Below are 10,257 nucleotides of genomic sequence, written 5' to 3'. Positions count from 1 at the left end.
GCACTCCTCCCCTGCCCGTCCACCCCCGCCCACCTCCAAACCAAACAGCTACATATTGACTTCCGGTCCGTCAGACCTCGCCCGGTTCCTAATCCGATCGAGCCGTTAAGACCCACGACAGGCTGGTGTGAGGAGGATGGATGCAGTCAGACTGTGTAATCCGGTGGGTACTGGTGCTTCGCATACCTGCCGTAAGCACCTGCGAGCTGCATGATTCACGTCAACATGCACTTGCACGGTTTGTGCTGCACTGGTGCTCCAAATCACATGGGAAGATTCATAATGACCGATCATCCAACAATCCTCTTGCTATCTGTCACACATGCTCAGGGTGCGTATATCACCAGATAATAAACTCAACAGTATTGAGATTTCACAAGCACCGCCCCATCACATGTCCGTTAGAATTTACTCATTCACTTCTCACTTAATAACCCTCAATTCAGAGCTATTTCAGATCTTTAGTAGCAAGTTATATCACCATGACCTGCCATTGCAACCTAATTGTTTCCCATTTTAATTATCACGCCACTACAAACCCTCCTCGATAATACTTTAAACTCAATAACCTTGAACAAACAACCACAACATGGCAATTTCATTTACAGTAACCCCCTTTGCCCGCAGCCCATAATCACCACACACAAATTTTACCACTTCCAAACGACTAACACAGACTATTGTAAGTACACCCACAAACTGACCTCATCTCCTTATATCAACAGCTTTAATCTACTTTTAGTAAACTCAACCCATATAAAAATACCACCACTACCCAATTACTGCTGCTAAACACAGCCTCACCGTCCAACACACAACTCTCACCAAAAATACTCAGTAACCCAAGCCACCCCTGCGCTACAGCAACAACCTCCCGCCAGCCCGCGCCCCCGCGACAGCCCCCCCGACGCTCGCTTCTCCACCCCCCCCCATCCCCTCCCCACCCCCTCCCACCCCCCCCCCCCACCCCCCCGCCCCACCCCTCGCCGCCCGAATCACACCCCGTAAAACCAGCAATCGCGCGAGGCCAGGCGCTCCCCCACGACCGCTCATTCGTTCTACCAACCCGCCTCCCCTCATCCCCACCTGTCTCCGACTACCCCTCTCCCCCCCCCTTCTCGTCCCCATGTAGTGACTCTGAGTCTCCTCTCCGCCCTTCGCAGAAAACACCCCAAGCCAACCCACCAATGCCATTCTACACACGCGACCATAAAGCAAAAGCTAAAGAAAACGAAGAATTACATGTACACTTCCATATCAGAAAAGAGCATACACAAACTGCTCGCCCCCATTGCGTCTTTCTCTCACCGTCGGGTTGTTGTTACCGCGTATCATTCGAGTAACGTAGGCATGCGTTACCCTGCAACCCAGCTATCATTCAAAGTGTAGCCGCGTGTCGCCTGCCCAATGTGGTGACATATATACACAAAAAGGATAAGACAACTCCTCTAACACAAAAGTGTCTGATGTTGTACTTGGTTGGTGCGGATTGCTAGACACATAGCCATTATATAAAAAACAAAAAGAAGGAGAAAGATACAAAAAAACTCAATAGCAACATCGTTAAGAACTCCACCACAGACAGACAGCCAGCAAAAAATAAAACTCAAAAACTGCTTCGTAAGCACCAGTTGATAATCTTCAATTATCCGTAGCGGAACCAACAAACTCCTCCGCCAGAAATGAATCGCCCTAGCAAAATCACCTATTTCTTCCTACTATGTTTTCCAATGCCACCTACACGACCCATCCAACATTTTCAACTCATGTCACAACCCACGTCCAATAGCGGACACAGTAACCTTTGTCTTGGGGGCATAATACAAGAGCAAGGTACCAGCAGGCTCCCCCCGCAGTCTTCTGCCAGGTCCCCTTTGCCCCACCTGACGCCCCCTGAGGAAGAGTGCGGGCCCCCCGCGACTCGGGCGTATCGGCCTGGGAAAAACCCACTCCAAGACAAACAGATGACGTCTAGACTTCACTAAAACTGCCTGAAATGAGCACTTGAGGGTAAAGCGGGATCCTAACCCAGGCGACAGACGCCAGCGGCTCGCCAACACACTGGATTAAGAAAGGCAAGAAGAACATTCGCCTTCTAAAAGTTCAATTCAACTTACCTGACAAAGCGTGAGGAAACAAATGGAGCGCGAATTGGGGTAACGAATAACCCCCGCGCCTCCCATTCCTCTCACGACCAACCGAGCGCCGGCGAACTCAAGAACACCACCAACAGGACGGAAAGAGAAAGGCCACAGACTCCCAGCGCCACCATACGCCCAGGCTTCTGCCGAATAAGCCGCAAGATCCAAAAGAAGCCAAGAGCACCACCACAGGAAACGATCCTTTCTCCCAAGTACCCTAGACCGTTCTGCATAGAGGAAGGGCCCGATGTTTGAACTGTGCACCCCCTGAGGTCACCGGAATCAGCTTCTCTGAGTGTGCCCGCCTTGACCCTAGCATCCATACGAACAGTGTCTCGTCGCCCAGACGAAAGCGAATATAAAGAAGCAGACAAGACGCAAGAGGCCCCAAAAACAGATTGCCCACCTGGCAACCAGGAAATTGCACGAACAGTTTCAACCTTTCCCTGCTTGCCTAACCTTGTTATAAACCTTTCCTTGGCCTGTTTTCTAACTGAATAAGCTCTCATTGGCCGGTTATAACAGCATTTTTCTCTCCTCAGATCACCAGAAGCTGGAACGAGAGGCTCGTATCTGCCGTCTGCTCAAACATTCAAACATAGGTAGGTCGGGCTGTCTGTTTGTCTGTCTACTTGTTTTATTTTCAATTTGAGGTTTATGAAAAGTCAACCAATTGAGGACAATAAAACTTGAATGAATGGGACTTCAATAATGCTTATTTTCTGTTCAAATCAAAGTTGTTGTTTAAAAAAACAAATGACCAGGAGGACGAAGGCGGGAGGGGGAGGTAGAGGAAGAGATGAGGCCAAACTGATGAGTCAATGACAACTTTGTACTGTCTCTTTCAGTTGCATCCCTCTATCATCTATCCCTTCTTTCTGGCTCTCTCTCTTCAGTGTCCCAGATTGCTCTGCCCCTCCCTCCTTTCTCACGCTCCCCCTTGTCTTTCTCTCCTTTTTATAGTTTCTCTATTCTGTCTCTCTTTCTCTCTCTCCTTCTCATTCTGCCTCTCGCTCCTTCTCATTCCGTCTCTTTCTCTCTCTCCTTCTCATTTGTCTGAGCTTCATATAAACCTTGGACGGGGAGAGATGAACACTCATACTGAACTTGCTGCAGGGAGGACCTGCTACTTATTACACACAAATGTACCTTTTTACATAACCTTTAACCTTTAACCTCCAACCCTAAACCCTTAAACAAAACTATACATTAAGTCAGATCTAGAATGTCAAACTAAGTAGCCATTACGTATTCCACTGTTAAATCTCATAATTCCCTTTCTCTCCCTCTTCTCCACCCTCTCTTTCTCTCTAGTGAGACTACATGACAGTATCTCAGAGGAAGGCTTTCACTACCTTGTCTTTGACCTGTGAGTATAACACACACACACCGACATTCCAGGCTTGTGCATGTGCCTCCATGAATGAGGTTTCTTTATGTATGATAACGTCTTTCTCCCTCTCGGCCTCTCCCCCGTCTCCTCTGTCTCTCGGTCTCTGTCTCTCAGGGTGACGGGAGGAGAGTTGTTTGAAGACATCGTTGCTAGGGAGTACTACAGCGAGGCCGACGCCAGGTGGGCCCTCCCTACTTACTGTTACCATGGTTACGCAGCTGCGTGGCACAGCGCAGGTCAAAACCGTGGGRGAGTGGCATGATTTCTTATCTTTGCTAACTGGCCTATCCACATGGGGTACCTGGGAAGTCTCAAAGGAACATGGGCCTATTGGTCAAATGCTCATTAGGGGATACTTCAGGGGTACTCCAAGCATAGCAAAATGTAACCGTAACAAAACTAAGGCTGAGAACCACTATTGTAGTAACCTGTTGAGCTTTCAGTACAAACATACATGTTTAGTGATGACTGGACCATTGATTTTCTCTCATCTCCTCTCCATCAGTGTGTAACTCTGATTCTCTCCTCTCCAGTCAGTGTGTTAATCCCTGAGCCACATGCAACCTGCCATCTCCTCTCCAGTCGTGTGTTACCTGATCTCCTCTCCTCTCAGTGTGATTAACCTGATCTCCTCTCCTCTCCAGTCAGTGTGTTAACCTGATCTCCTCTCCTCTCCAAGTCAGTGTATTACCCTGATCCCATCTCCTCTCCAGTCAGTGTATTAACCTGATCCCATCTCCTCTCCAGTCAGTGTATAACCTGATATCCTCTCCAGTCAGTGTGATTAACCTGATCTCCTACTCCAGTCAGTGGTTTGATACCTCGATGCCCATTCTCCTCCTCCAGTCAGTGTCATTAACCTGATCCCATCTCCTCTCCAGTCAGTGTATTAACCTGATCTCCAACTCCTCTCCCAGTCAGTGTATAACCTGATCCCATCTCCTCTCCAGTCAGTGTGTTAACCTGAATCCCATCTCCTCTCCAGCTCAGTGTGTTAACCTGATCCCATCTCCTCTCCAGTCAGTGTATAACCTTGTTCCCATCCATCTACTCCTGCTCCCTCGTCCAGTGTTAACCTGTTCCCATCTCCTCTCCAAGTCAGTGCTGTTAACCTGATCCCATCTCCTCTCCAGTCAGTGTGTTAACCTTGATCTTTCCTCTCCAGTCCCATGTATTAACCTGATCCCATTCTCCTCTCCAGTCAGTGTATAAACCTGTTCTCATCTCCAGTCAGGTGTATTAACCTGATCTACCTTCTCCTCTCCAGTCAGTGTTATTAACCTGCTTCCCGTCTCCTCTCCAGTCAGTGTTATTAACCTGATCCCTCTCCTTCTCCAGTCAGTGTATTAACCTGATCCCATCTCTCTCCAGTCAGTGTATTAACCTGATCTCATCTCCTCTCCAGTCAGTGTGTTAACCTGATCCCATCTCCTCTCCAGTTCAGTGTATGAACCCTGATCCCCTCTCCAGTCAGTGGTATAACCTGATCCCCATCTCTCTCCAGTCAGTGTAATGAACCTGATCCACCATCTCCTCTCCAGTCAGTGTTATTAACCTGATCCCATCTCCTCTCCAGTCAGTGAATGTTAACCTTTCCCATCTCCTCTCCAGTCAGTGTATGAACCTGATAATCCTCTCCAGTCAGTCTATTAACCTGATCCCATCTCCTCTCCAGTCAGTGTATTAACCTGATCCCATCTCCTCTCCTAGGTTCAGTGCTATTTACAACGGATCCCATATCCTCTCCAGTCAGGATTACCGATCCCATCTCCTCTCCGTCAGTGTATTAACCTGATCCCATCTCCTCTCCAGTCAGTGTATTAAACATGATCCCATCTCCTCTCCAGTCAGTGTATTAACCTGATCCCATCTCCTCTCCAGTCAGTGTATTAACCTGATATCTCCTCTCCAGTCAGTGTGTATAACCTGATCCCATTCTCTCCAGTCAGTAGTGTATAAAACCTGATTCCCATCTCCTCTCCAGTCAGTGTGTATAAAACCTAGATCCCATCTCTCATCTCCAGTTCAGTGTATTAAACCTGATCCCATCTCCTCTCCAGTCAGTGTGTTAACCTGTTCCCCATCTCCTCTCCATCAGTTGTATAACCTGATCCATCTCTCTCTCCGTCAGTGTATTAACCTGATCCCATCTCCTCTCCAGTCAGTGTATTAAAACCTGATCCCATCTCCTCTTCCAGTCAGTGTTATTAACCTGCATTCTCCTCTCCAGTCAGTGTTAATAACCTGATCTTCCTCTCCAGGTCAGTGTCATTAACCTGATCCCAATCTCCTCTCCCAGTCGTGTATTAAAACCTGATCCCATCTCCTCTCCAGTCAGTTGTGTCTAACCGATCTCCTCTCCAGTCAGTGTAAATATACCTACCTTCCTCTCCAGTCAGGTGTATTAACCTGTTCCCTCTCCTCTCCAGTCAGTGTATTAACCTTGATCCCGTCTCCTCTCCATCAGGTATTAACCATTACCCATCTCCTCTCACAGGTATAATCCTTGATCTCATCTCCTCTCCAGTCAGTGTATGAACCTGATCCCATTCTCTCTCCAGTCAGTGTATTAACCTGATCCCATCTCCTTCTTCCAGTCAGTGTAACCTGCCCATCTCCTCTCCAGTTCAGTGTATTGAACCTGAATATCCTCTCAGGTCAGTCTATTTTAACCTGATCTCCTCTTCCAGTCAGTGTATTAAACCTGATTCTCCTTCTCCAGTCAGATGTATAACCTGATCCCATCTCTCTCCAGTCAGTGTAATTAACCTGATCCATCTCCTCTCCATGTCAGCGTGTACTATAACCTGATCCATCTCCTCTCCAGTCAGTGTATTAACCTGATCCCACCTCCTCTCCAGTCAGTGGTTAACCTGTCCCATCCCCTCTCAGTCAGTGTTAACCTGATCCCATCTCCTCTCCAGTCAGTGTATTAACCTGTTCCCATCTCCTCTCCAGTCATGTGTGATTAACCTGTTCCCATCTCCTCTCCAGTCAGTGGTTTAACCTGATCCCATCTCCTCTCCAGTCAGTGTATTAACCTGATCCCATCTCCCTCTCCAGTCAGTGTATTAACCTGACCCATCTCCTCTCCAGTCAGTGTATTAACCTGATCCCATCTCCTCTCCAGTGCAGTGTATTAACCTGATCCACTCCCCCTAGTCGTGGTATTAACCTGATCCCATCTCCTCTCCAGTCAGTGTATTAACCTGAATATCCTTCTCCAGTCAGTGTATTAACCTGATCTCCTCTCCAGGTCAGTGTATAACCTGTCACTCCTCTCCAGTCAGTGTATTAACCTGATCCCATCTCCTCTCCAGTCAGTGTATTAACCTGATCCCATCTCCTCTCTCATGTCATGTATTAACCTCGTATCCCATCTCCTTCTCCAGTCAGTGTATTAACCTGATCCCATCTCCTCTCCAGTCAGTTGTGTTAACCTGATCCTCTCCTCTCAGTTCAGTCAGTGTTTGAACCTGATCCCATCTCCTCTCCAGTCAGTGTAATAACCCGTCCCATCTCCTCTCCAGTCAGTGTGTTAACCTGTTCCATCTCCCTCACGTGTGTAAACCTATCCACATCTCCTTACATCCAGTCAGTGTGTTATAACCTGATCTCCTTCTCCAGTCAGTGTATTAACCTGATTGCCCATCTCCTTCTCAGTCAGTGTCATTAACCGTCTCATCTCCAGTCAGTGTATTACCACCTGATCTCCTCTCCTCTCCAGTCAGTGTATTAACCTGTTCCCGTCTCCTCTCCAGTCAGTGTATTAACCTGATCCCATCTCTCTCGTCAGTGTGTTAACCTGATCCATCTCCTCTCCAGTCAGGTGTGTTAACCTGATCCCATCTCCTCTCCAGTCAGTGTATAACCTGCATCCCTCTCCAGTCAGTGTGTATGAACCTAGATCCCATTCTCCTCCTCCAGTCAGTGTATGAACCTGATTCCCATCTCCTCTCCAGTCAGTGTATAACCTGATCCCATCTCCTCTCCAGTCAGTGTGTTAACCTTTCCCATCTCCTCTCAGTCAGTGTATGTGATATCCTCTCCAGTCAGTGTATTAACCTGATCCAATCTCCTCTCCAGTCAGTTGTATTACATCCCCCTGAAATCCCATCTCCTCTCCAGTCAGTGTATTAACCGGATCCCAATTCCTCTCCAGTTCAGTGTATTAACCTGGCATCCCATCTCCTCTCCAGTCAGTGTATTAACCTGATTCCCATCTCCTCTCCAGTCAGTGTATTAACCTGATCCCATCTCCTCTCCGCATGACCTCTCAGTGTATTAACCTGATCCCATCTCCTCTCCACGTCAGTGTATTAACCTGATCCCATCTCCTCTCCAGTCAGTGTGTTAAACCTGATTCCCATTCTCCTCTCCAGTCATGTGTATAAAACCTGAATCCCTTCCTCTCCAGTCAGTGTGATATAAACCTGATCCCATCTCGATCTCCAGTCAGTGTATAAAACCTATCCCCATCTCCTCTCCAGTCAGTGTGTTAACCTGATCTCCTCTCCTCTCCAGTCAGTGTGTTAACCTGATCTCCTCTCCAGTCAGTGTATTAACCTGATCCCATCTCCTCTCCTCTCCAGTCAGTGTATTAACCAGATCTTGGAGAGTGTTCAACATATCCACCAGCATGACATCGTCCACAGGGACCTCAAGGTGAGTGGTGAGCGTGTGTGTGGCCGCCTGTTGATATGACTACCACACACACACCTTTGCTCGTGGCCATGGCAACGCACTGCTCTTGTCGCTCCATCCCTTGTTTCACTTGTCCCCTCCCTCTCTCTGTTTCCCCCTCTCTAGCCCTCATCTTTTTTCTCACTCACACACACACCACATGTCTGTCCTTGACTGGGGGGGGAGAGAGGTTGTGTGTGTTAGTGTCATCTGCACGTAAGCAGGGARGGGGCAACCTTATGGTCTACTCTCCCCAATGGCAAGGAAACAAGGACTCCTAGTCACTGACCACACACAGTCCTGACTCAAAGTAAAGGTGTCCAAAACAAGGGAAGGAGAGAATRACCCGGTGGTTACCATGACAACCCCCGTGACATCACTGCAGCCTGGCTCCTCGCGGCTGATTGGTTGGGATAAACATAATGGATTCTTATCAGATGGGTTTTCCAACGAAACACCATGAAGACACATCACTGGATGTCACTTTGTTCATGTGACTCGGAATAGATGGAAGACAGAAGTGAATCGCTTTGACATAGTCTGAGCATGTGTCTGGTAGGGTTTGAAATAATTTCACTATGAAATGGTTTTATTTCTTTTTTGCCGGAGATCAAGATATTCGAAATGCATGTAAACATTTACCTGAGCACTACTGTGCACGTGARTGAGGCTGGAGCTCTATTGCTGCGGCGCAAGAAGACGGACGGAGGAAGAGACGGAGACGCAGTAGCCGACTCCCCTACAGCTCGCGGCTAGCAGACTCCTCTACAGCTCGCCGACTCCCCTACAGGTCGCGGCTAGCAGACTCCCCTACAGCTCGCGGCTAGCCGGCTCCGCTACAGCTCGTCGACTCCCCTACAGCTCGCGGCTAGCAGACTCCCCTACAGGTCGTCGACTCCCCTACAGCTCGCGGCTAGCCGGCTCCGCTACAGCTCGCCGACTCCCCTACAGCTCGCCGACTCCCCTACAGCTCGCCGACTCCCCTACAGCTCGCGGCTAGTAGACTCCCCTACAGCTCGTCGACTCCCCTACAGCTCGCGGCTAGCCGACTCCGCTACAGCTAACACTATTCTCCCTCCCATATAATAGTGCCTGTCTAGACTGCAGTAGTCTAGAGAAGCTAGCCAGCTATAGCTAGCCAGGTTTATTGAGGCCACTTGCTGCACTTTCTCCTCAACCCTTTCAGATAAAACAGCCTACCTGTTTGTTGCTCACTGTAGAATACTCCATTTAATTTCGCTAACTTTTTAATTCCATCTTGCGTTGCATTGGTGAACTCGCAGTCCACTTGCTCCACATTGAGCCTCTTTGCCACTTTGATTGGCCAATATAAACAACCAGCTACACACGTGAAGGCTACCTGATGTCTACCATGTCATACATTTTTTTTAATTAAATGAATCATTTGAAATGTCATGGTTTGTCCTTGTATGTAACAATGTTACATGGATAATTGAATTTAGAAAAAGCCTTTTCAGTGTTTTTAAAATAGGCTTATTTTGAATATTCTAATAACCATGCACRTCCCTGGTGTCRGAGGATAGCTGTATTACCTCTTGTTTGCTGTCTGTCTGATTTGTTGGCCTTTTATCCTGAGTAGGCTTTTACTGCAGTCCTTTACACACACACACAAACGAGCGCACACACGCAGTACACTTAGCATGCAGTCTGCAGGGCTGTTTAAATGACTCCCAAGTGGTTTCCATGACTACAACCCTATGTCCATATATGGCCGCAGAGAGAATCGTAGGAGAGATGGAAGCCCGCACACTGTCAAATGTGGACAAATCCAAAACAGATGCTTAAATRCAAAAATACAGATGATTTATTGGGCCATCATGATGCCCAARAAGTRCATTGTGCATAAAATGAAAGGGGAAAAATAAATTGCAAATGTTTTGGTATCAAACTATGATCAGTGTTAMGGCGAGTACACACGCCAGGCTTGTATTTGAAGGTTAATTACATACGTCACATGATCCAGTGAGTAAATACATTCAATCATATATGTACTTAAGCAATAGGAGGAGGTGTGATAGC

At 47.8% G+C, this 10,257-nt stretch overlaps 1 protein-coding gene across 1 annotated transcript in view; it reads left to right on the top strand.

Moving 5' to 3' along the window:
* Positions 1-10,257, top strand: part of LOC111977542 (calcium/calmodulin-dependent protein kinase type II subunit gamma) — a 43,952-nt gene that overhangs the window by 15,577 nt on the left and 18,118 nt on the right. The window contains 4 exon segments of the mRNA XM_070448219.1: positions 2,684-2,743; positions 3,456-3,510; positions 3,649-3,714; positions 8,127-8,199. Coding sequence (XP_070304320.1) covers positions 2,684-2,743; positions 3,456-3,510; positions 3,649-3,714; positions 8,127-8,199 — 254 coding nt within the window.

Source organism: Salvelinus sp. IW2-2015, linkage group LG18 (genome assembly GCF_002910315.2).
Source record: "Salvelinus sp. IW2-2015 linkage group LG18, ASM291031v2, whole genome shotgun sequence".
In the NCBI taxonomy this organism is placed as follows: Eukaryota; Metazoa; Chordata; class Actinopteri; order Salmoniformes; family Salmonidae; genus Salvelinus; species Salvelinus sp. IW2-2015.
This window is presented reverse-complemented; position numbering and strand designations above follow the sequence as displayed.